The sequence below is a fragment of the Pteropus medius genome, unplaced genomic scaffold (assembly GCF_902729225.1).
Source record: "Pteropus medius unplaced genomic scaffold, Ma_sr-lr_union100, whole genome shotgun sequence".
NCBI classification, from domain to species: domain Eukaryota; kingdom Metazoa; phylum Chordata; class Mammalia; order Chiroptera; family Pteropodidae; genus Pteropus; species Pteropus medius.
Window position 1 is genome coordinate 48,120,252 of NW_024344378.1, and position 25,607 is coordinate 48,145,858.

The 25,607-nt window shown below is 43.1% G+C and overlaps 2 protein-coding genes across 3 annotated transcripts in view; one reads left to right on the forward strand and one right to left on the reverse strand.

Annotated features, from left to right (window-relative positions):
* KAT6B (lysine acetyltransferase 6B) overlaps window positions 1–11,154 on the forward strand; it is a 165,489-nt gene extending 154,335 nt beyond the window's left edge. The window contains 6 exon segments of the mRNA XM_039872160.1: window positions 63–294; window positions 612–771; window positions 1,386–1,651; window positions 1,653–1,731; window positions 3,928–4,219; window positions 7,015–11,154. Of these exon segments, the coding sequence (XP_039728094.1) occupies window positions 63–294; window positions 612–771; window positions 1,386–1,651; window positions 1,653–1,731; window positions 3,928–4,219; window positions 7,015–9,551 (3,566 nt within the window). The 3' untranslated portion in view covers window positions 9,552–11,154.
* A 3,782-nt stretch (window positions 11,155–14,936) lies between these two features.
* Window positions 14,937–25,607, reverse strand: part of DUSP29 (dual specificity phosphatase 29) — a 33,872-nt gene continuing 23,201 nt past the window's right edge. For both annotated transcript variants that reach the window (XM_039872167.1, XM_039872166.1), the window contains 2 exons: window positions 24,973–25,193; window positions 14,937–15,746 (listed from right to left, as the gene is read on the reverse strand). In XM_039872167.1, coding sequence (XP_039728101.1) covers window positions 15,505–15,746; window positions 24,973–25,193 — 463 coding nt within the window. In that variant the 3' untranslated portion in view covers window positions 14,937–15,504. The remainder of the gene's footprint in view (window positions 15,747–24,972; window positions 25,194–25,607) is intronic.

The following is a 25,607-nucleotide window of genomic DNA, read 5'->3' on the forward strand; positions in this document are numbered from 1 at the left end:
GGGCCCCTGTTCCAGTGTCTGAAAACACCACAGCAAGGTTGACTTTGCTTTTTCTGCCCTAGGCTATCTGCTTTCTAGAAGAGAAGGCCAAGCAGGATCTCCTGAAAAGCCCCTCTCTGATCTGGGCCGTCTCTCCTACCTGGCCTATTGGAAGAGTGTCATCTTAGAATATCTCTACCACCACCATGAGAGGCACATCAGCATCAAGGCGATCAGCAGAGCTACAGGCATGTGCCCACATGACATCGCCACCACTCTGCAGCACCTTCACATGATCGACAAGAGGGATGGCAGGTGAGTACTGGTGCCCTGGGCAACCCGGCTGCCTCTCAAGCATCTTACAGCGGAAAGGATCCCTGGAGTCAGGCAGATTTATTCCAGTTAAAGATAAGAGGTTTCCCAATGGCATTATTAAAAACTTTTCTCCTAAAAGAAAACAGGAAATGACACTTTTTTTGCTGGTCAAATTTCAGTTTGCTGTACTTCTTCATTGACGAGCTTTCTGATTTTTCCTAACCCAGGTAATATTAGTGCTAGCATATGTCATTATGTGAAGGTGAAATGAAACTTCAGCTTTTGATTGCACTTTGTTCTGCCTCATCACATTACAGATTTGTTATCATTAGAAGGGAAAAGTTGATATTGGGCCACATGGAAAAGCTGAAAACCTGTTCCCGCTCCAATGAACTTGATCCAGAGAGTCTGAGGTGGACGCCAATTCTAATTTCTAATGCTGCAGTTTCTGAAGAAGAGCGAGAAGCTGAAAAAGAGGTAATGAACAGCTTCCTCAGCCTAACTTGTGTGACTTCAATCTTGTAGTATTCTTAAGCTAAGAAAGTCATTTAACATCATTGTCAAAAGCTTGGTTATGTCGAGAGAGTTTGTGAAATGATATGGCACTAATTTATCTAACTGAGGTTGCATGGTAAGACATGATAATTTTATTGAATTGAGTATGAAAAATGAAACATTTATTATTGATCACAAAGCAGCATTTTTCACTACTGACAGCATGTAATCAGATCAAATTTGGTGCTGAGCTCCAAGGCTGCAGTGTCAATTGATTCTTTGTGTTTATGAACTTGCTTAAAATGCTCCATGCCACTGAGCATGTAATGTAGTGATAAAGGACTCAAATCAATTCGCTGCATCATTAATACTGCTAAATATCCCATGAAACGCAATCTTCTTTGATTTGTTATCCTAACTGATGTCAAGGAGTCCTAAGATGATGCTGCCGGAATATTGCTTGGCTGGCTGTTCTGATCAGAAGTGACTTAGAGATCCTCTGCCTTTGCTCCCTAGAGGCTCTGGCTGCATAACTGCTCCTCTCACTGGCTCTGCCGTTTTACCTCTCCCCCTCACCCCCCCACCCCCCCCTTTAGGCTGAGCGGCTAATGGAACAAGCGAGCTGCTGGGAAAAGGAGGAGCAAGAAATCCTGTCATCTAGAGCTAACAGTAGGCAATCACCTGCAAAAGTACAATCGAAGAATAAATATTTGCATTCCCCGGAGAGCCGGCCAGTGGCTGGGGAGCGAGGGCAACTGGTCGAGCTGTCTAAGGAGAGCAGTGAAGAAGAGGAGGAAGAGGAAGAGGAGGAGGAGGAGGAAGAGGAGGAGGAAGAAGAGGAAGAGGAGGAAGAGGAGGAGGAAAGAAGAGGAAGAGGAAGAAAACATACAAAGCTCTCCTCCAAGACTGACCAAACCACAGTCGGTTGCCATAAAGAGAAAGGTATGTCTGTTTAGAGTTTCGGTCTTTGAGTCGGTTTCAATCAAATCTTATTTGTCATTACAAACATTCTATTAGTATTTGTTTCACTCCTTATTCTTTAGATATAGTTTATTTGTATCCAATTTCGCAGATCATGTATCATCATCGTTTATCTTATGGTCATGATTGTGTTTACTTCTCGAGGTTTGTTAGTGCCAGCAACAGGAAACCAGGGACAGGCTGGCTTTCTAGTCTGGTAGTTACTGCCACCTGCTGGTTTGTGGTACCTGAGTAAGTCAGGCTCTGGGAACAGAAAAGGGCCCTGGAGAGCATGTAAACCACCCTTTGAGGAATTTTGATGAAAATAAGGCTAGAGAAGCTAGGAGACTTGTCCAATAACACAACTCATTGGAAATGGAGCCAGAACCAGATGAGTGTTCAGACTGTAATGTAAGCCCAGGGCTCCTAATTCTATTTCTTTTTCTTGTTCTCAACATAGAATTGTTAGAAAGTATTTGAGGCCCTTCATTTGGATGCTGATATTTTGTATTTGCAGCCAAGTACACATTACTGAAATTTCTCATGTCTTAGTAGCCTGGTGGTTTCTCTACATGCACCCTGTGCAGAAGGTAAAGAATTGATAATGTCTTTAGGTAATTGCTCAACCCAGATCTTCTATCTTTGTCTTCAGTCTCTGTCCGTGACATAGGGAGGGAGGGGACAGATAGTGTTAGTGTAGCCAAGACTAATAGAGATAACACAGAGTAAGTTAAGACTCTACCCAAGGCCATCCTCTGTGATGTCTGTCAAAGATCCTGCTGTCCTGACTCCCAGCTTGGTGCACTTTCTTCAAAGCCTGGACCCTCTTAATGGAAGGGCAGCTGTGGGGCGGTGCTAGAAAGGAGCATCCCATAAAGTGGACTTCAGGCTTATGAATAATGTTTCGACTTCTCACAAGGCAAATGTATTCGTGTTTTACGTATATAACAAAAAGAAATTTGTTTTAAAAACATGAAAAATCAGGATCATCCAAGGCATGATATGGAATACCACCATATAAATGGACCTAGCCCAAAGAAAACCAGCTCTTTATATTGGCTGTACTCATGTTTGGGAAAATTCTTGTGTATTAGGGAGGGCAGGCCAATTGAGAGATTAATATCCATAAATATTAAATTATAGGATGTGATTTTTCAGGCTTATATGTGCACTTTAGTGAACATTCAGAGAGTTAAAAAAATGTGAGACACAATAATTCTTGGGTACAGTTTACCTGGAGTTTGAGTTTTCCCCATGCATTTCATGCATTTCAAACCCTTCTTTGCAATGTATTTTCAGTAACTTTGGGGGCCCATTATTGACAGATTTATATTTTAGCAGCAAATCTTCCTGTTATTCTTCTTTTTGAATTTTGTATCATTAAATACTTTTCACTTGTGAAAACATGTTTCATAATTGAAATTATGGGGAGTCATTTGTGTCAAACTTCAGTGCAGTTAGAAAAAAACTTTACATTTTATATAAATAAGATCGACCTCGCATATCTTTTAATTTATGTGCCTTCTAATCGAAATGTTTTGTAAAATTTGCTGACATCTCTGCAGCCACCAATAAATGACTCTGTTAACATTTGAACAGTAGAGTAATCTTTTCTCCAGTACTCTTTCCTCTTCTCTTTTCATCATTCCTGAAGTCTTATGAAATGGGAACAAGGAGGCTAGTCTTATATGCCATCGTATTTCCTAGAGTGCTTTGCATGTAGTAGGTGCTCCTTGAACAGTTATCAAGTATTAAATGGGTTACCCAGTAGCTAGTTAATTATTGCAATATTTATAGAAACATCGGAGTCCGTGATGACTTAATAGCTATAATATACAGGACATCAAAGCTAACAAGTACCACTGGAAAATACATGCTAGAAAAAGCAAACCTTAGCTTTTAAAATCTACAGTTAAGCTGCTAGGATGTTCCCTCTCAAAGCATCTGCTTGAGTAAACAACTGTTTTATTTGGAAAATATTTACCTGTGTAGTTGGAGCCCAAGAGGGATGTTAAACATCAAATGGAAGGTTAAGTACAAAGACAATACTGAAATCTTTGATTCTGTATTCTCAGACACATGTTCTCATACACATGTTCAGTACATGTTTGCTGCATATCAACTCAACCGTTTAATTTCTCATGAGCTCTTAAGTATTATGTTTGGAATTAATTTCAGAGGCCTTTTGTACTAAAGAAGAAGAGGGGTCGTAAACGCAGGAGGATCAACAGCAGTGTAACCACTGAGACCATTTCTGAGACAACAGAAGTACTGAACGAGCCCTTTGACAATTCAGATGAAGAGAGGCCAATGCCACAGCTGGAGCCTACCTGTGAGATTGAAGTGGAGGAAGATGGTGGGAAGCCAGTCCTGAGAAAAGCATTCCAACATCAGCCTGGGAAGAAAAGACAAGCAGAGGAAGAGGAAGGAAAAGACAATCATTGCTTTAAGAATGCTGACCCTTGTAGAAGTAAGTGGAGGAATTATAAAAATCTTACCCTTCTGAATCTCTGTACATTACTGCCAAAAAGCAGGCACCTGGAGTCATGCCCAAAGGCATCTCTGAGGATGTACGGACCCACCAGAAATAAGTGCTCATCTGTCCTTTCTCATTCATAAAAGGTTCTATCCCTTCTTCCTGGAATTGGATTTTATGTTAAACAACTTCTAAGGCCAGAACATTCCTCTAGGTGGGTTCATCTTACTTTCCACAAATTGGCTTATCCTCACAAACTTTGAAGTCTGTCAATAAGAAACACACTGCATTTCTTGATTCTAATATGTACTTTTTCCCACATTTAATATTTCTGAAATCAGGATATATATTATTATCAATGTGAGCATTGAATGCAATATTTTTTTCCTTGAAAAACAAATATTAGTAAATGAATGGTACATCTTATAGTCAGTAGTGTCTTAAGATATATGATTATCGGGAATCATCTAAACTTACACCGTCACTATTAGCTTTGTTAATACAGATTAATGTAGAAATCAGGAAATTGTCCTTTCTTTTAAGGTGATATTTTATAGTTGCTGCTGGTGTTTCCCTATTTTAAAAAAATAGGGAAACACCAGTGAATGGTCTTCGATGCCCTGTTTAAAAGCAGCCAGCCCTTGCCTGCTGGTCTGGAAGCTTGTACTCCTGGCTGAATCATGAGGATGTGTGGGGCAGGCTCTCTACTGCTGAAATGACTCTATTCATAAACTTACTTCATTCCCATCTAGAGAACAGGCCATCTCATCTCTCTGGGCACCAGAGGTTATCACTCTCAGTTTGTGAAAAGCCACAATTTTAAGAACATGAGCAAACATCTTCTTGACTTTCTTAATTAACAGGAATACTATTGCTGCATACGATGTTTTGCTGAGGGAATGGTACCTTACCCTGGGTATAGAGAAACCAGGCTTTGTTCTTTAGTTTTTTTAAACAAACATATGAACAAACAACAACAGCAAACTTCAGCAAAAGATCTTTTTTTTATGGAAATTGAGCCTTATTTCCACTTCTTAGCTGTCTTCTCAGGAGCCTGTAAATGAGTCATCACTGCCTTCATTCTCCACTTTGTGCCATTTGCCTTTAAAAATTCTAAGTGATATTAAACCTGATTCCTTTCAGAACCTTCTTTTTTTAAAAAAAATAATTATGAGAAAACTCATCTTTTGATTTAGAGAGGTCTTCCTACAAAAGATGGTAGGTCCAGTAGCATGTGGAAATTAAGAATGTGGAATCCAAGGGCATTGGCATGGCTATTACCTGCCCGTGGGACTAGAAATGAAACCATTTGTGAACATCTCGAGATGTCTGTTAACTGGGTATTGTACTTTGCACTTCGGAAGGAATTCGTCTACATCGCATATGTGTTCTTTTCAGCTAGCCAGTTTGCATGCAATACTTGCAGGTAAGTTTATGTATAATCTTTTCATTACATATATGAGCTAAAAGCTCACACTGCTTTGTACTGATTGGATTAGAGATCACTCCACTCTGGCACAGGGATCTCTGTTCCACATTGATTATTAGATCTCATTTTTGTTTTCCAAAATAAGTTCTCCAAATTTTGTTCTCCTAATGAGGCTGTTTCTCTTGGTAAAGCTTCTCCTTTAAATTGACCCTTCCAGAAGATCAGTATGATCTTTAATTTTCTAAAGATCTTAAGAAAATTTGGATGTTTTTTATTTATATTTATTTATATATTCATTTGTTTGCTTTATATATTGTACTCCTGGCTGAATCATGAGGATGTGTGTGTGGGGCAGGCTCTCTGCTCTACTGCTGAAATGACTATTCAGAAACTTACTTTATTCCTATCTCAGGAACATAGTGCCATATGTTTGCTTATATTTATATAAATATATTTACATATTTATTTATATTCATATGCGTATACATATACAGTAAAAATAGTATTAGATGAACTAAAATTAACTTGACAGTTATGGTTTGTTTCTTATTTACTGTAATATTCAAACCATACATTTGAGCAGCAAATCGATCCAAAATACAGTCTGGACGGAATTAGTGAAAAAAGGAATACCTGTGTTTTAATGTTCAATAATTTCATGCTAAATACATTATATTTTGTGTCATGATGGTCCCGTAGTGGATCACAGATGCATTTGTGTTTTGGCTATTTAGTTATTTATTCATTTGTTTCAGAGGTACACAGTTTATTTTTATGCCAGAGAGAACATTCAAATCAAAGTAAATAATGTCATCTGAGATCATTTCAATCCAGTAATTGTCCATGAACTGAAGTTCACTTTCTTAGGATAGATACATGAGTTAGGCCTCTATTCACTTCTCTAGTACAGAGGCGATTAGATATGAGCTAGTATTAACCTTTTCCCCTGTATTTTCTAATTTGTAAATGTTCAAATGTTTTTTGTTTGTTTGTTTGTTTTTTACATTGTAGTATTCTGGGCTTTTGCATCAGAGAATGTCTTGTTTTTTAAACTCAAATAATTTGCCCCTATACATGTGCTTTCTATAAAAAGCACAACTTTCTGTTGAGACTGTCTGTGTGCGTGTGTATGTGTGTGTGTAGCATACATTATTTCCCCAGGCCTAGGTTATTTACTCAGTTTATACCACAATATTATTCTGCATTAGTCTTGATTATGTCTTTACCATCAACTCTTAAAATGCTAAATTGAAAGCAGAGCTTGCTAATTAATTTAGAGGAATGAATTCAAGTTATTCATGGTTATGCTTTCTAAGACTTTGTTTTTCTTCCTCCCCTTTCTCTCTGTCTCCTCGCTAAGACAATATGGATCATAATGCAAATAACTTGAAAGAAGGCAGTAGAGACAATCCTGAACCTCTAAAGTGCAAGCAAGTGTGGCCTAAAGGCTCAAAGCGCGGTCTTTCTAAGTGGAGGCCAAACAAAGAAAGGAAGACTGGATTTAAACTGAACTTGTACACCCCGCCAGAAACACCCATGGAACCTGACGACCAGGTAACAGTGGAAGAGCAGAAGGAGACTCTGGAAGACAAAAGCAGCCCCACTCCCACCAGGAGTGAGGAGGAGACCAAGGAAGCTGTGGAACCCCTGCTGCCTCGGGATGAAAACAGAAAGGAGGAAACATGTTCACCTAGAAGTCCAAATAAGTCACCGGGTGAAAAACTGGAAGACGATCCAGTCAAACGTGAGGAGGAAGAGGAGGAGGAGGAGGAGGAGGAGGAGGAAGAAGAGGAGGAAGAGGAAGGAGATGTAGAGAAGGCCCCCGGTGGTGCTAAAAGTCAGGAAAAGGCGGAACCAGAAGTCTGCACGGAGAGAGAAGACACTGCGCGTTTGGAGGAGCATGAGGAGGAGGAGGAAGAGGATGAGGAGCCATCTCACAACGAGGGTCACGATGCCGACGATGAAGACGACAGTCACATGGAATCTGTGGGAGCGGAGAAGGAGGAATGCCCCAGAGAAGCCTTCAAAGAAGTACTGGAAAACCAGGAGGCTTTTTTAGACCTTAGTGTCCAGCATAGTCATTCGAAACCAGAGGTCTTAATGGACTGTGGCATTGACCTTGCAGCTTCCTGTAACAGTGAACCCAGGGAGCTTGCTGGAGACCCTGAAGCAGCACCTGAATCTGATGAGGAGCCCCCTGAAGAACAGGCGCAGAAACAGGACAAAAAGAACAGTGAAGAAGTAGATTCTGAGTTCAAAGAGGGACATACAGCAGCCATGGAAATCGACTCTGAGACCGTCCAGGCAGTTCAGTCTTTGACCCAGGAGAACAGTGAACAGGACGACACCTTCCAGGACTGTGCCGAGACTCAAGAGGCCTGTAGAAGCCTACAGAACTACACCCATGCAGACCAAAGTCCACAGATTGCTGCCACTCTGGACGATTGCCAGCAGTCGGACCACAGTAGCCCAGTTTCATCCGTCCATTCCCATCCTGGCCAGTCAGTACGTTCCGTCAGCAGTCCAAGTGTCCCTGCCTTGGAAAACAGCTATGCCCAAATCAGCCCAGATCAAAGTGCCATCTCAGTGCCATCATTGCAGAACATGGAAACCAGTCCAATGATGGATGTCCCATCAGTTTCAGATCATTCACAACAAGTCGTAGACAGCGGATTTAGTGACCTGGGCAGTATCGAGAGCACAACTGAGAACTACGAAAACCCAAGTAGCTATGATTCCACTATGGGTGGCAGCATTTGTGGGAATGGCTCTTCACAGAACAGCTGCTCCTATAGCAACCTCACCTCTAGCAATCTGACACAGAGCAGCTGTGCTGTCACCCAGCAGATGTCCAACATCAGCGGGAGCTGCAGCATGCTGCAGCAAACCAGTATCAGTTCCCCCCCAACCTGTAGCGTCAAGTCTCCACAAGGCTGTGTGGTGGAGCGGCCTCCGAGCAGCAGCCAGCAGCTGGCTCAGTGTAGCATGGCTGCTAACTTCACCCCGCCAATGCAGCTGGCTGAGATCCCCGAGACCGGCAACGCCAACATTGGCTTATATGAACGAATGGGTCAAAGTGATTTTGGGGCTGGGCACTACCCACAGCCGTCAGCCACCTTCAGCCTTGCCAAACTACAGCAGTTAACTAATACACTTATTGATCATTCATTGCCTTACAGCCATTCTGCTGCTGTAACTTCCTATGCAAACAGTGCCTCTTTGTCCACACCATTAAGTAACACAGGGCTTGTTCAGCTTTCTCAGTCTCCACACTCCGTCCCTGGGGGACCCCAAGCACAAGCTACCATGACCCCACCCCCCAACCTGACTCCTCCTCCAATGAATCTGCCACCGCCTCTTTTGCAACGGAACATGGCTGCATCAAATATTGGCATCTCCCACAGCCAAAGACTGCAAACCCAGATAGCCAGCAAGGGCCACGTCTCCATGAGAACCAAATCGGCATCTCTGTCACCAGCTGCTGCCACCCATCAGTCGCAAATCTATGGGCGCTCTCAGACTGTAGCCATGCAGGGTCCTGCACGGACTTTAACCATGCAAAGAGGCATGAACATGAGTGTGAACCTGATGCCAGCCCCAGCCTACAATGTCAACTCTGTGAACATGAACATGAACACTCTCAATGCCATGAATGGGTATAGCATGTCCCAGCCGATGATGAACAGCGGCTACCACAGCAATCACGGCTACATGAATCAAACGCCCCAATACCCTATGCAGATGCAGATGGGCATGATGGGGACCCAGCCATATGCCCAGCAGCCAATGCAGACCCCACCCCACGGTAACATGATGTACACAGCCCCCGGACATCACGGCTACATGAACACGGGCATGTCCAAACAATCTCTCAATGGGTCCTACATGAGAAGGTAGGCAACATGGGCAGTCACAAAAACCCCTGGGCATCACTATTGGATCGACCTGCACAAATACCTTCGAAGAGTACGATTTCAAAACCAGCAATTGGTGTGAATGCAAAAACATTTGTTGGCACCTGAGATGAAAAAAAAAAAAAAAAAAAGCCGCTGCAGCAGAAGTTTTATACGTTGTTTTTTTTTTTTTTTTCTTTTTTGGTACCTTTGTTTCTGTTACTTTTATATGAATTTCTCTGCTATGGAAGGCCTCTCTTTGGACTACAGTTGGAGGCAGCCACTTGTTGTGCCTGCTTCCATTAAACAATGTGGATATCAAGTCCCCCGCCCCCGATTATCTGTTTTAATACTGAACCTAGAGCTTTTTTTTTTTCCCTGCCCTGTCCACTCCATGTAAATGCCTTTAGCATTTCAGTTATTGTATATTTTGTTTAAGGTGACACTTCAGCATGCCGCTAATGTCTTTGTTAGTGACAGTGCATTTTGTAGTACTGTACAAGTGTTGTGCTAACAGTAAGCCATTTCTTAAGTTTTTTGCCTTGATTAGGGTGCCCTAATTTGAGGGTTTAAAAAAAACTATATTTTTGTTAATTATAAAACTGTAAAGAGCTATAAAAGCTATTCCCATTTGGTTAGTCAAAAGGGTTTTATTGCTAAATGTTTGGTGTAAAGTTGAGACCCTTTTCCATTTTGGTGACAGATTTCTTTGGGGAAAAAAGGCAGCTTTCTGTTTTATAAATGCAGACTTCTGTTTATTGAATGAAGCATATCTCAGTGTTTATCTGTCAGGTTTTGAAACATTTCATATATGTCCAAATACTTGGCAGGATTTAAAAAAAATAGTGAATTTGGTGTAAAGTTGCTATTTTATGGAAATGCCTCTAACTTTACATTTTCATTCCATCTGTAGATTTTTCTATCTTTATAAAATATTGGAGTTATTTTTTAAGGAAAAATAGAGAAGTAGCTTGTGAATAGCTCAAACTAAGCTTACAAATCGCATGTAAAAAAGCAAAAAAGTTATTTGTGTCTGTTTATATTGCTTCCTTTTTTGTAGCCTTTGTACCTGTCCAGGGTGACTGTAAGGGCCACGCAGGAGAGGCGTAACCCTTGTATAAAATAGGAGCCAGCAACACTCTTGTATTTATCTGTTCTCTTTTTAGTCAGTCACTTCAAAAAAAAAAACAAAAAACAAAAAACAAAACAAAAAAAAACAAAAACAAAAAAAAGCTGTACATTTTAACATAAAATAAATTATGATGAGCCATTTTTAGCCTCTTGTGTCCTGTCATATTATGATTGATAGAGAATGACCAATTGAACTGTATCATGTGTCACATCTCAGAACACATACACATTTTGGGAAAATAAATTATTTAGTGTAAATTGGAGTTAAGAGATTTTCTGATTTGTTTTGACTTTGGGGGAGGGGGTTGGCAATAAATAAGAGTAATATCTAATAAAACCATCACATATACCAAATACCTATTTAATAAATTAATTTATAATGGATTTTAATGCTTTTCATGAAAGTTTATTTTATGCTAGTGCATACCTTCTGTATGCCAATCATTGTCTTTAAAATAAAGTGAATTTGTTTTTTTCTTTTTGACTTTGATCTTCATTTGCAAAGGGATCCTGCACAAATATCCAGTTGTCTCATTTGTACAGTCTGTGTAAACTCCCCTCAGGACCTAGTACAGTGGTAGCAAGCTTCATTTTTCTAAAGATTAATACAAAAAAAAAATTGGGAATTGTATATTTGAAAAATCATTTTCTTATAAAAGGTGTGAAAGTTTTGCTCTGTTGTGAATGAGTGCTTGGATGTTTTCTTCAGCATCTAAAGTTTAGACCCCCACCCCACCCCACCCCACCCCCAAAAAGTCAATGACCTCAAACATTATTGTATGGAATTCAGAGACAGTTTTGTCTCACTTTTAAAACAGTTGATTTTATTCAAGCAACAAGCCGAGAAATGAATGCTCGACTTGGCACCCACGTGAAACTGGCCTGTTACGCTCTAAACATGGGTGCTCACAACCCTCCCGTGAAGCCAGTCAGGACGTTGCTTTTCCACCAGTGGTTTAACACACACAAAAAATCAAGTGTTGTACAGATCACAGACACAAACCTTAAAGAAGACAGAATAAAAAGGCAGGATTGTGCATACACCCCAGAATCACGGGCATACAGAGAGGGAAGCTGCCTGGCGGGCTTTGCCTTGTGTTTCACCCTTATTCTTTTTCTCTTATAAAGCGTTCTGGGCTCAGTGTCAAGAATTTATCTTTTGTTCCTTTCCTTCAACAACTGGACAGTCAGTGGGGGGAAATCTGTAGTAGCTGAGGGAGGGCTTCTAAGAAGACACTTCTGCAGGGGCTGCCGTCGCCAGGAGAGGAGAACGTCTCAGGTGCTATGCTGACAGCAAAGGAAACCTCTAATCCACCTTCAGAGTGGGACGTGATGGTGTGCCGATGGCTTGCATCAACTGTTGTGTCAGTTCCGGAGCAGCCAAGAGTCTTAGCAGCCCAGTGGGTCCCACACATCAGGCAAGAGGCTGTTTGAGCCTGGGAGATGGGATAGGGGTCTGCTAACAATCTGATCAGAAGCTTCGTGGAACTTCCCACAGGCCTCACTTTGAAACCTTTACATATCTGGTCTCTTTGCTCTTGTGTTAAGATTCTTTGGAGACTGAGATTTCCCTCTGTGTTCCCTTTGCCAGTGGCTTGCTAATCGCACCTTATGATCTGTGTGATGCCTGAGCTCTATCACCCCCACATCCTGCCTGCCTCCCAGTCCTCCAGAGTGCCTACCCAGGGGTGAAAGCATTCGCCTTCCCTGCCAACATTCTGTTTTATGAATATTGACTCATAATATTGTTACAGAGCTTTAGCAAGCAGACCTCCCTCGTTATCTACACACCTGCCCCGTGCAGCGAATGGGTTAGTTGTCTCCAGTTCACAGATGAGGAGATTGAGGCTCAAAGAAGCTAAATTGCCCAAACTTACTGAGCTAAAATTCGTGAGCTGAAACAAACTCGTATCTCTCCAAATCCCAGCTCTTTTTTCCTAGAAAAAAGTTTTACTCTGTGAAAAGGCCATAACTTGCCATCTCTCTGATTTAAAGGCTTAGCTAATAAATACATAATGTTTTTAAAACTGTTAGGTAGGTGCTGTATAAATACAGGTTATTTTGTTGTTACAAGCAAGTGTTGGTCTACAGTCAGTACTCAGAGTACAAGTACTATTACATTATGAAACGATACCTTCAATTTCTTTGTAACAGGCTTCCATAATTCCACACTCCTGTTTTTTCTTCTCCCTTCTCTATCCCCTTTCCTGGGACTAACTCAATTTTCTCTCACCTCAGTATGATGACTTAAAATTCCTCCTCTAAAAAGACAACACCAAGATTTATACCTCCAGTCTGAACTCTCTCTAGATTCAAGGTCAAATGACTTGACACCTTTTGTATGTCTTACAGATGTGACATAACTGGCGATCTCCAGCCCTTCTCCCCGCCCTTTTCTGCCCTGGTCAACCCAGAAACCAAATTGATATCTTCCATTTCTCACTCCTCTCTTCAGCAGGGTCTGTCAATAATCCAGAATAATTCTGAAACAATCTTGAGTACTAGTCCCTTGGTGCTGTGTTAGTCCAGGTCACCTTCCGCTTTCCTATTAACAATTCCAGCAGCCTCCTAACTGGTCTTGCTTCCCTTCTTAACCCCCTACAGTCTGTTCACCATACTGCAGCCACAGTGAGTTTTTCTTTCCAGAGTGATCTCCTTAGAACATAGGTAATACCATTCCCCTGCTGAAAAAAACTTCAGTGGTTTTTCTTTGCACTGGGAGTAAAATCCAGTCTCTCTACCCATCACCTTCCACTCCCTGCCTGTGCCTTCCACCCCCTCCCCGCATGAACTCTAGCTTCACTGATTGGCCGGTCCTCAAACACACCTTAGGGTGCGTTTCCTCAGAAATACACTTCTTTGCCACTTCGGGGCCTTCGCCTACGCTGTTTCTCAGCCTAGAACGTTCCCTCCGTATTTGGAAAGTGTGCTCCTTCAAGTCTCGGCTCACCCCATCTCCTCGGGTCTTCAACCACAACGTCTAAAGTGGGTTTCTCCCCCATCCTGTCCCCAGTTGTTCGGCACCTCACTACCTGTTTCCCTCATTGCGCTTTGTCACAACATGGGTTTTGGGTTTTACTTTTGGCCTCCTAACCCAGTTTTTGGTGTGTAGTAGGTTTCCAGTAAATATTTGTTGACCAAATGAATACTTCTGAAGACTTGAAACAGCTCTGCAAAAACTTCTGTTCCTCTTTTATCCTACCTCTGGCTCCCAGGAGCCATCTTGGAGACCAGACCTCCAACTTCAAAGATCTGTGCTTCTGTGCTCCTCGGCAGGACTCGTAGCCCTACGAAGAGGTGGGAGCATGTTGGAAGGTGTAGGGACTCGAGAACACCAGCAGTGGACATTCCATCCTTTCCACATACGGATTCATGTAAATGTAATTTTTTTTTAAACTGGAAATACTGATTTCTCTCTGGACAAGGAATAGATCAGACCTAGGAGATAAATGAGTTTCGAGGGAATTATTAGGATCCTGTGATGAGCAAGTCTAGGTAGGGCCCACTATGACCCTAGAATCCCTTTTGGTCTGTATCTCTTTTCCGAGAGCCTGTGTATGGCTCCCTTCGCACCCAAATCTGAGTCATTACGAGGACTCAATTCCAAGGTGAGTCACCCAGAGCAGATTCTGGGCAGTTCCAGGAAGCCAGACCAGCCACGGGGCCCAGGCCACAAGTCCTCCCCTCTGACACAAAAGCAGGGCAGCCCGCCAGCGGTCTCAGGGTTACTCTTGGGTGGCTTTGCTGAGCCCCTGGACACCATCCTCCCTTCATCAAGAACTTCCTTTTTCATTCTGCAGAAAACCACAACCAAATTGGAGGACTGGGGCCCCTTTTCACGTTTCCCCCAAAGACCTTCATCACACTCTGCTTTCCCTAGGCAGTTTTGGTTTCTGGTCTTTGCCACACCTCCACAACATCCCTCTTTGGGTTCTTTCCAGTTTATGATTCCTGGTTCTAGAAGCCATCTCTACCTGCTCAGTGCCTGCTGCTGCTCTTTCCTCAAGAATGAAAATGACAGTCATGGTGACTGGCATAACTCTCAGAGGTGGGGGAACTCCACACCTGGGCTCACCTGCTGCCTCGTTCTCCCATTCCAGAGTAAATGCATTTGCAAATACTTTCTGGTATGACCGAAAACGAGAATCTAAATGAAAGGAGCTTCCCTGAGTTCCGGTCCCCTACAGAACTTTTTTCCGAAATTATAGTCAAACTCTTGTCTGAATTTACCACAATTTATTGAATTTTTCTGGGTAGTGGCAGCTCTGGCTAAGATTCTGAAGAGCCCTGGCTCCTTGAGGAAGGTAGGGGAGTCCAAAGCAGGGGCCTCTGTGCAGGGGCTCAGGGCCCTCACTCCCCACCCCTACCAATACCCGAGGCTGGGGATCTCATCAAAAAGAGGATGTGGGAGACAGTAAGGAAATGAGGCTGCCCCAGAAAGCGATGCACTAATAAACCGTGCAAGCTCTCCTCTAACATAGCTCTCCCAGGCACTTTTCTACACATTTGCAAATCCTTTTCTGCTCCCATCTTACCAATGGGGGAAAAAAGGCGCCTTTATGCAGAACTGTGTGTTCATTTGTAAACGACTCTGCTGGGAAGCCCGTCTATCCCATTTTGCTGTGAAGCCAAGTTCCGGACTAGTCCAAAATGCAGCCTTGAATCCTCCCTGTTCATCAGCACACACCCCAGAAGTTTAAGATTATTTGGAAGAAGTCAAGCTTTGGTTTCACTGTCCTTTCTCCATGACAAATGAAGTCACAGGTCAGAGCTATTTCAGTCTTCCCTCCAAATTCCCAAGCGTCTCTGCGGGCCCATGCGGGGCCCTACAGCTCTTTCTCACCGGCCTCACCGTTGTCACTGAGCTGTGTCTGTCTCCTCTGCTGCACCAGCTGCTTGTCTAGTTCCCGGAGCTGCTTCAGAAAGCCCCGGTTGGGTAAGACACAGCGGTTCTTGGCCACCTGTTGAATGGCGTCCACCAGGGTCATGTTCCTGTGGATCATCAGGTAGGCCAGGACTAGTGTTGCCGACCTGCTGCGGCCCATGACGCAGTGAACCAGGATCTTATCTGAAATGGAATGGGGAGAAGAGGCACCAAACTGTGCTAGTAATCATTGCATTCTTCACCACCATGCACTCTCGGGGGTCGGGGTGAGGGGAAATACCAATTTCCCTTAAGAATATCTTTGATGAAGCAGTAAAAATTAATTTATCAAATTTCAGCCCTTGGTCGCACTTCTTAATATTCTCTGTGATGAAATGGGATATTTGCATGAAGCACTTGAGCTGCATATCAGAGTACGATGATTATCTCAAGGAAAAGCACATGAGAGACTGAGTTGCAAGCTGAATTAGCCACTGTTTCAGGAAAACATCATTTTTACATAAAAGAATGAATGACGGAAAAGCCATGGTAATTCAAACTTGGGTATTTGGCAGACTTTTTCTCAAAAGTGAACAAAGTGGGCCTGTCATGTCAAAGAAAACAACTGACAGTATTTATTGCCAGTGATAAAGTGCAAGCTTTTGAACAAAAATTAGAATCTTGGAAAACTTGTATCTGTCACTGTCAAGTCGACAGTTTTCCAATACTTTTAATATTTTTCTGTTAAGAGCAGTGGTGATATTAAAAATGTGGGATTTTTAAAAAAAATAATGTACAATGAAACGCGTCAACATTTAGAGAATCTACATGACTTAGTAAATCAGTATTTTCCAAATGACCAATGAGGGACATTACAAAATAAAGAATGGGTAAAAAAAATCCATTCGAAGTGCAAGACAGGCAAATGAATTCTCCTGTGAAAGAGTATGAAGTTTATTGATAACAGCTTCAGATTCTACATCACAAATAGCCTTTAAGAAGCTGCCATTTGTCAAGTTTTTTGTGTAGTATCAAGAAAAATATCCACAATTATCTGAAAAGGCTATTAAAGTATCCCTCCTTCCACTAGTAACATATCTGAGTGAGGCTACATTTTCTTAATATATATCAACCAAAACAATATATCACAAGAGATTGACTGCAGAAGCTGATAAGAGGTGGGGGAACTCCACACCTGGGCTCTGTGTGGAGTTCTAATAAGCCTAACACTGAAGAGATTTGCAAACATGTAAGTTAATGCCACTCTTCTCCCTAACCTTCTTTTGGAAAATATAATTTTTCATAAAAATGTTAATATGTAATAGTTCAGTTCATTATTTTTGAATGAATAAATATTTTTTAATTTTTCAGTTTTTCTAATAGGGTAAATATTGACAGATATAACCTACATAAACAAAAGCTCTTTGAGGTCTTCAATAATTTTTAAGAGCATAGAAGGGATCTGAGACCAAGACGTTTGAGAACCGAAGATCTAGAAGTCTTTTTCTACGAGGGAGAAAAACTCCCTTTGGCCACTACCACAGCAACAGCTGGGCTCAGCTGAGAAGCTGTGATGTGGAGCAGTTTCCTGATCCTTTGAGCCTCCATTTGGTGGCGATCTAGAGCTCACATAGTGAGCATCGACACACTTTATCTCATTTCATCTTTAATACAACCTTCAAGGTTTCATTGTCATCATCCCTGCTTTGCAGAGAAGGAAGCATGCCCAGAGAGGTGGAAAGACTTGCCAGAGGTCACCCAGAAAGCTGATGCCAGCACTAGAAATCATTCAAGGCAACATGTTATTAAGGCCCTACTGTGTGCTGGCCACTGGCCACTGTGCTCTGGGGACAAAGTAATGTGATTAGGCTCTCTGGCTGTCCCCACCACTGCCAACCCAGGAGCTACTCTCTCCTGATGGGATCTGTCTCCTGGAGTTGAGCTGACTGGGGCACCTTGAGCTATGTGAACCCCCCGGTTGTCTCTATTCCTGAGTCTCAGGCCTGAGGTCTTTAGGATGACCAAAAGACACTCATGGACATCCTTGGGTTTATGGAACATCACAGGATACAATAACAGCTTGGAAAGAGCACTTGCGAATGAATGTGATTCTCCTATGTTCCTCTCACCTTCGTCGGGAGACCATGTCCAGGGCAGTGGTGATGGTCGGCAGCCAAGGCAATGAAAAATCCAAAAGGCCCTGAACACTGGGCACCAGGATTCTCTCTCTTTACCCACCTTGGCTGGAGAGGCCTGCGCACAATTCTCAACAGTAAGGACTCTACTGATGGCCTCTTCGCACACAGGGCTGGCACAGAGAAGTGCTCCATGAAGAGTTTTTAATTTTATCACAATTCATTTTCACAAAATTCCACAAGGTAACTAGACGGCCCTCCAATCCCTACCTTCATGTTACTGAGCTACAAGAGTGTGGCCACACGCCTTTTTCTTGTGCACTTTGGCCAGAAAGGAAGGCAACAAGCAGGGCCGGCTTCTTTATTGGGTTTGGGGGAAGTTGGCCCGGCATGACTGTGCTCTTGGAGTGGAATGTCTACCTCTGGCATTCTAATCCCTACAGACTGTTCCAGAGGCTGCCTGGCCCCTTGCCAGCTCTGCTGATAACTAAAGCGTTTCTTCCTCTCCTGGAATAAAGGGTAATTCTTTCTGTCATGACTAAATGCTTGAAACAGACGAAAGCTGTAGTTCATTAAGTCTTTCAGGAGCCTGAAGTCTGTTAAGTGGGAGGAGTGGGGTGGGGAGAATGAAGGGGAGGGGGAGAAAGGGGAAGGGAGAGGAAGGAAGAGGGAGAGAAAGCGGGAGAAAAGAGAGGGGTCCGGGTCGGGGTAAGGGGATTGCTGAGCTCCAACAGGAGTTCCTGGAACTAAATTTTGTTTTTATGACAGTGGCATCAATGCCATCAGCCACGTGAGCTTGGTAGGTCTCTCTTGGGTAAAGGACCTGTCCCCAGGCTCTCAGGGCACTTCTCCCTCTTTGCTCTGTGGCTCTGCTAAGTTCCACCCTTGTAGGCCCAGCTTCAGGTGGTTAGAAACTGCTCTCAGGAGAGTTCAGAAGCAAAGGCAAGAAAAACTGCATTTAGCTTTTTTCCAGCATGGTGCACACCAGAGAGACTAAGAGGCTCCCTGTGAGTGAGACACCAGCTGGGTTAGGGCCCTGATCGAAGGCAGCATTATCAAGGGTGGCATTTTCTAGATCAGTGGCTTTTAAACTTTTCTGTAGGGCCCTCAAAAAACACTATATAAAATTCACAGCTAACACGTACATAGACTCACCTGGCCCCCATATCTTCCCGATATGTTTTTGTGTATTTTATCATAGTCAGTCCTCACGACAATCTGGTGAGGTAGATAAAATTAATATCTCCATTTTACAGGGGAGATAGCTGAAGTGCAGAAAAGTGACTCATCCAAGTCGCGCAGCTAGAAAGTGGCAGAACCATGATTCAAGCCCAGGCCACCTGATGCCAGAGCAAAGCTCTTAGGTGCTGTGTGGTATCACAGGTGTGTTTGTATCAAACAAAAATGTCACAGAATAAGATGTACTTCTATTACATGCAATGCAAGGTGATGTTTTCTATTCTTTTCTAATCTATTCAATTTTTTTTAAACATGCTGTTTGCACCCATTAGATTGTTTTTATGACCCAGTATTGATCATAAGCTATGTTTGAAAAATGGTGATTTCAAGGAACTATTTTCCCTTAGATCTTTACCAAACAGTGACTTCTCATAATCTTATGAAGAAAACCCAAATCCAGAATCCCTTCTGTTCCTCAACTGCATACTTTCACATCTCACCAGAAAGTAGGCCTCTCTCACTCAAATCAGACATACAGGCCCAGTCCCCCATTCCACCCCGCTAACTCTAACCTCCCACCCCCGCTAGGTGTGCACTCTCTAAGCAACCTCCTTCCTTGGTTTCGGAGATGCCCTTTGCCCCTTTGCCCATCTCTCATTCACTACCTTGGAACTTGCCTTCCTCTCCCCAAACCGTTCTGGGTATGTGGAAGTCCTCAGGGAAAGGGTGCGTGGGGTACTTTGAACTGCTGGGGTGGGGCAGGCCTGTGTGTGCTGCAATGGGGCAGGAGACCCTTAAAACACCTGGAAAGTCTAATCTGGTTAATGTTTAGAAGCACTAGAGAACCAACCTCCTGCTCAAAAGCAGACTTCATTTAATTATTCACACCCACCTTATCCATAATAGTTTTTAATATTGCTTCAAAAGCAGGCTGTGGACTGTTTGTTTAAGAAAAAGAAAGAACAAACAGAAAAAAAGAGTGACGATACTAAAATCTGCTCTTTAGAGCCTCATGGTATCCGCCCTGGGATTTCTTAAAAGATTCCATCAAATTAAAACTACACTAATTCAGCTCTGAGAATGCCGTGCCAGGGGCGGTCGGTTAAGGCAGTCCAAATGGGGTTCCCCTGGCAGTATTTTGTCGGTACTTCTTTTTCTGATGAAGAATGACAAATTCAGTTGTTTCAGATCCTGTAACCAGCTGGAATGCCTCACCTTCCATGATATTTGGTGACCTCTTACACAGCAAAGTCACCAGGTGCTCAAAATAAGGTCAAAGGGTTCTTCCAAGAACACTGAGTGATAGAAGGAACTCTTACTGGCCTCTAATTAGCTCTGTGACCCTGGGAATAACGCTTGGCATCTCTGGGCTTCTGTTTTCCCAGCTCTCAGGGCAGGCAACTGGACTAGATTACCGCTAAGATTTTTCAAGAGTGACTGAGGTTGCCTAGAGAGTTCTTTCAGAAGGGTCAAATCAGGGTTGGGTAGGGGTAGGAGCGGGCCCCTTGGGCTGATTACAGGCTGTGAGTGCAACTCCACAAGCAATGCTTTTCGAAAAGAGTGAAGAAGACGGACTATGAGGAGCAGCAGTGGGAAACAGAGTACACTTGGCTGAAACTAGCCAAGGAAGAAGAGGAAAGACAGAAAAGAGGAAAGAGGGATGCCTTGCCTTTCGGCCAGACTCTCTTACATCAAGAGTGTAATAAGAAACGTGCAAATGGGCCCGGCTCTAAAATGCTACAGTTGTGGCCCTTGGTTTTCCAATGCATGACTTGACACAACCAGCTCTCTCTCTGCGTGTGACAGGCAGGCCGGGCGCATGCCATCTCCACTGTCTGGAGTCTATGACGATGTCGTTGCCAAACTAACCAGCACATCATTTTGTTACTTTGACTACTCAGGGCACAGGTTACAAACTGACAGCCATTGTGTTTCTTCTGTTTGGCCTTAGTGGCATTTTAAGAAATTTTTCATTTGTTGCCAACACTTAAAAATTGAGTGATTTTACATTAAAATCCAGATTGGAGACATTCCCTGAAAAGTCAGATCAACTACATTTGCACTGATTCTCACGAGACAAACACTGGCTGGGACTGAGTAGACGCTGTCCCCTTTAGGGGGATATGGGGCTCTCCATTAGCCACAAGCACCCCCTATCCACACTCCACCGCTTTACATGCAGGCAGTTCCATTTGTTCATGCTCTCTGCCTGGTCCTGAAGAGTTGAGCCCTCAACCTGAAGAAATATTTAGATATTCAAGTGCACAGGGCTCTGCGACAGGACCCCAGCCTCCCATCTGACAATACAGTAATGTCCTGCATCCCATCCCAAGCCACTGGTCTAGTCTCCCACCTCGAATGTTCTCTAACCTGGGTTTATGCTTTTCTTCTTGACTCTTTCTTTGCCAGGTGCTCTTGACAGGATCCACATCAGTCACGAGCCACACCCACCTGACCTCTCCACATGGCTGCTCTATCATCTGCCCTGGCCTAAACAGGACTTGAGAGGCCCATTCTTTCCTGATTTGGCAGTGGGGGCTGACTCTAAAGTCACGTGCCAGAAACCAAAAACAAGCTGTCATGTGAGTATATCATACTAGTTCAAAGTTGGAATGTCTTTTTTCCCTGGTTTTTTTTTTTCCTTTGGGGATTGGAAACTTTATTATGATGATGTGCATGTGCTCGTGTGGTTAATGCATTTCACGGTGCACGACCTCTCTTTATCAAACACATCTGAGAGCCTGCTTCATACCAGGTTCTGTGCTAAATGCTTTATGTCGGTTACTGCTGAGCCTCATTATAACCTTTCAAGGTAAATATTTTTATCACCAGATGGAGAAACCAAGGCTCAGGGAAATCACATTGCTATTAAATTGTGCGGCATGAATTTGAATCCAGCCCTGTCTTCTCCAAAGCCTGCCAGACCCCTTCTATTAAGGGGAAGGTCGAAGATATGATAATAGCCAGCGAAACTGAAAAACTGGGTGGTTGTACTGTAGCTTTTCGTTTCTTCATGTCAAATATGTTTTTAGTTAACTTCAAATACTCTGAGGAGAATTTTACCTCATGGTGATGAGTCAGAGTCCAGTTGTTTTTTGATCCTGCTTGGAAACCCAGAATGTGCATAACAGAAAAGATGGCCCATAAATAGACTCATAAAAGGGCAACTGAAATGAGGCATCCTTGAATACAAGCACTTCAGCTCCATGCGCTTTTCATTGTGACATTGCTTCATGAACCAAAATAATGACAAATTGTTGGTGCCTGTGGCTGGCTGTGAGGCAAGTCCACTTTGGGACAGCCATCAAGGTCTGGGACTGTTCGGCAGACATGGCCTAGGTTCACCCACCAATTGCAAGTTCGTAAAGCAGGCCCATCAGTCTGTCAATGAGCCTTGCAATCTCAACCTCTTGTGGTAAAAAAGGTTTTCGGTACAGTAGTTGCCCTTTACCCACAGAGGATATGTCCCAAGACCCCCAGCGGATGCTGGAAACCAGATAGTACCCAACCTAATCTACATCAACTCTGCGGGAAATGTGGCAGCTCCTGCTTCATCCGCAGATGGAGCCTCTCCAGGAATTTTTCTATTTTTCAGTCCAAACTATTCCTGAATCTATGTAATCATCCCTTACCCGTGGTAAATGGCTTGGTGTCACCCATTTCAGGGGATCCCTTGCTGAAGTTTTCATGCAGGCTCAATCCTTTCTGGTGCAACACATTGCTGTCAATCACAACACATTTTTTGTTCATGTCCACCACCCAGAAATTTAATGCTTTTTCCATCTTAACTAAGTACTTATTATGTACTGCAGCAGTAACTTCTGTAGTTTAAGGTGGGACAGTAAAGCTAGCACAAATTTCTTCTTTCTTCACAATTTCACAGATAGAAGATTCCTTTACGGTAAGATCTTAGCAACTTCAGCATACAATTTTTTTCTTATTAAGTCAAGAACTTTCACCTTTTTACCTAAAGAAAGCATTTTACAGCTTCTCTTTGGCATATCTGAATTGCCAGGATCACTACTCTTGCATTTTGGAGCCATTAAGTAAAATAAGGGTTACTTGAACTCAAGCATGTGATACCAAGACAGTCGATCTGATTAGCCAGCCTGACTAATAGGCGAGGAGTGTATACAATGTGGGTACGCTGGACAAAGGGATGATTCACATCCCTGATGGGATGGATGGGACATTTCAAGATTTCTTTTTTAAAAAAAATTTTTCAATTACGATTGACGTTCAGTATTATTTTATATTAGTTTCAGATATACAGCATAGTAGTTAGACATTTATATAATTTATGAAGTGATTCCTCCTAATTAGTGTAGTCCCCACCTGACACTATACTATACATAGTTATCACAATGTCATTGACTACATTCTCTATGCTGTACTTTACATCCCCATGACTCTTTCATAATTACCAATGTGTACTTCTTAATCTCTTCACCTTTTTCACTCAGCTTCCTAACTCCACTCCCATCTGGCAACGAACAGTTTGTTCTCTGTATCTATTAGTCTGTTTCTGTTTTGTTTTGTTTTGTTTTGTTCTTTAGATTCCACATACAAATGAGATCATGTGGTATTTATCTTGCTCTGTCTTATTTCACTTAGCATAATACCTTTTAGGTTTACCCATATTGTCGCAAAAGGTAAGATTTCATTTTTTTATGGCTGAATAATATTCCATTGTATATATGTACCACTTCTTTATCCACTCATCTACTGATGAGCACTTGGGTTGTTTTCATATCTTAGCTATTGTAAATAACATTGCAATAAACATAGTGATGCATATATCTATTTGAATTAGTGTTTTGGTTTTCTGTGGGTAAATATCCAGAAGTGGAATTGCTGGGTCATAAGGCAGTTCTATTTTTAATTTTGTGAGGAATGTCCAAATTGTTTTCTCTAGTGGCTGTACCAATTTGCAGTTCCACTCACAGTATATGAAGGTTCCCTTTTCTCCACATCCTCACCGACACTTCTTGTTTGTTAATTTATTGATGATAGCCATTCTGACAGGTATGAGGTGATATTTCATTGTGGTTCAAATTTTCATTTTCCTAATGATTAGTGATGTTAGCATCTTTTCATATGTCTATTGGCCATCTGTAGGGACACTTTGAGATTTCATGATGCTACTCAGAATGCTGTGTAATTTAAAATTTATGAATTATTTATTTCTTGAATTTTCCATTTAATATTTTCAGACTATGGTTGACTGCAGGTAACTAAAACTGCAAATAAGAGGGACTGCTGTAACTGGATACCCTGAATTATGTGATGGCCCCATAAAGGAATGCGACACATGGGGCTGAAGTCAGAGCACAGATTAGGGAGTTGAAGTCTCTCTGGCCTCTGTGGAATGCCACTGAAATCCACTCGGCAGCAATAACTGCATATTGTCTTTCCTGACACATATCATGCTCTTCTCTTCAAAATAGCATTGTAGCCTTTCCCTGGATTAGGGCAGCTAAAACTACATTTTGAGTGTAAGACCTAGTGCTGTGATTTAAAAATGGATAACTAACTTTGGGAAACTTGGACGTCACGGGTGCAAAGCTCAGTCTCGAGTAAAGGTAGCCACTTATTAAGGCTAGGTTGTCAGCTTTCTACAGGAGGCCTCACTAGACCTAGGGAGGCTATGGGCTTCGTGGGTTGGCAAGAGAATTTGAAGTTTCTGCACAGATTCCTACTCAAGTCAGCTAGCTGCCTGAGGGCTTCTGATATCAAAACCCTTGACTTATTAGTTGGGTTTGGGCCCAGGCACAATTAGTGTTTCTGTGGCATCACAGCTTTGAGTGAGCCCAGACCACCTCTTGCCTTTGGAAGGATGGCTAATATGCCTTAGGGAAGAGAGCTTTCCGCCAAAGACCTCTTCTGAATCCTCCCGATGCCGGTTCAGTCAATGCCCGAACTCCACCAGCAGCACACTCAGGGGCTCAAACATTTCCAGCTCAACCACATGCAACCCTAGCACGGCCAGCTTTCAGAGGTTGGCCGACCTAGAGTGCTGGGATCACGTTTCCAGGTGGGAGGTGGGCGTGGTCTTGGGCTATGGGTCGAAGCCTCTGGCTGCGGGCGGGGCCACGGGCGGGACGCAGGTCTCTTACTGTGATCCAAGCGGAGCGCAGCGTCGATGAAAGAGGCCGCAGTGTAGAAGAAGACGCTGAGGTCGAAGGTGGGTAGGTCGTCGGCCTCGACACCATGGTACTCGATGGCCATGTCCCGGTAGTAGTCGGGCCCTGTGTCCACGTTCCAGCGGCCATGGGCCGCGTTCAGCACGTGCGTGAAGCCCGCCTTCTGCAGTCCGTAGCGGTCCAGCGCCGTCGACCTGGGTCCAAGGGAGAGAGGCTGGTTGGCTGTCGGGTGCCTTAACCTGATCTGGGGAAATTCGTGGGCCGCCCACGAGTTGCTGCTGTCAATTCTGGCTTCCAAAATAAGACCTATTCATTGAACTTAAAGACTTCCCTAGTCCAAAGCCCTGCCCTTACTGACCCCTTGGCAACCTGTGCCATTCATGTTTCTGGCTCTGCCCCTTCGAGAAGGAAGAGGGTTGGAGAGTGGGGTAGGCGAACTACTCATTGTCCTTTCATTTTTTTCATCATTCACCAAATACATAAGAGCTTGGTGCTGGACACCATGGTGGTTGTAGGAGTGCCAGATTCCCAAAAAGGCCACCAGAATAACCTGTTCATCAGGCCAAGTTGAATGTAAGGCAAATCCTCACCTTCACAGAGCCTGGGGA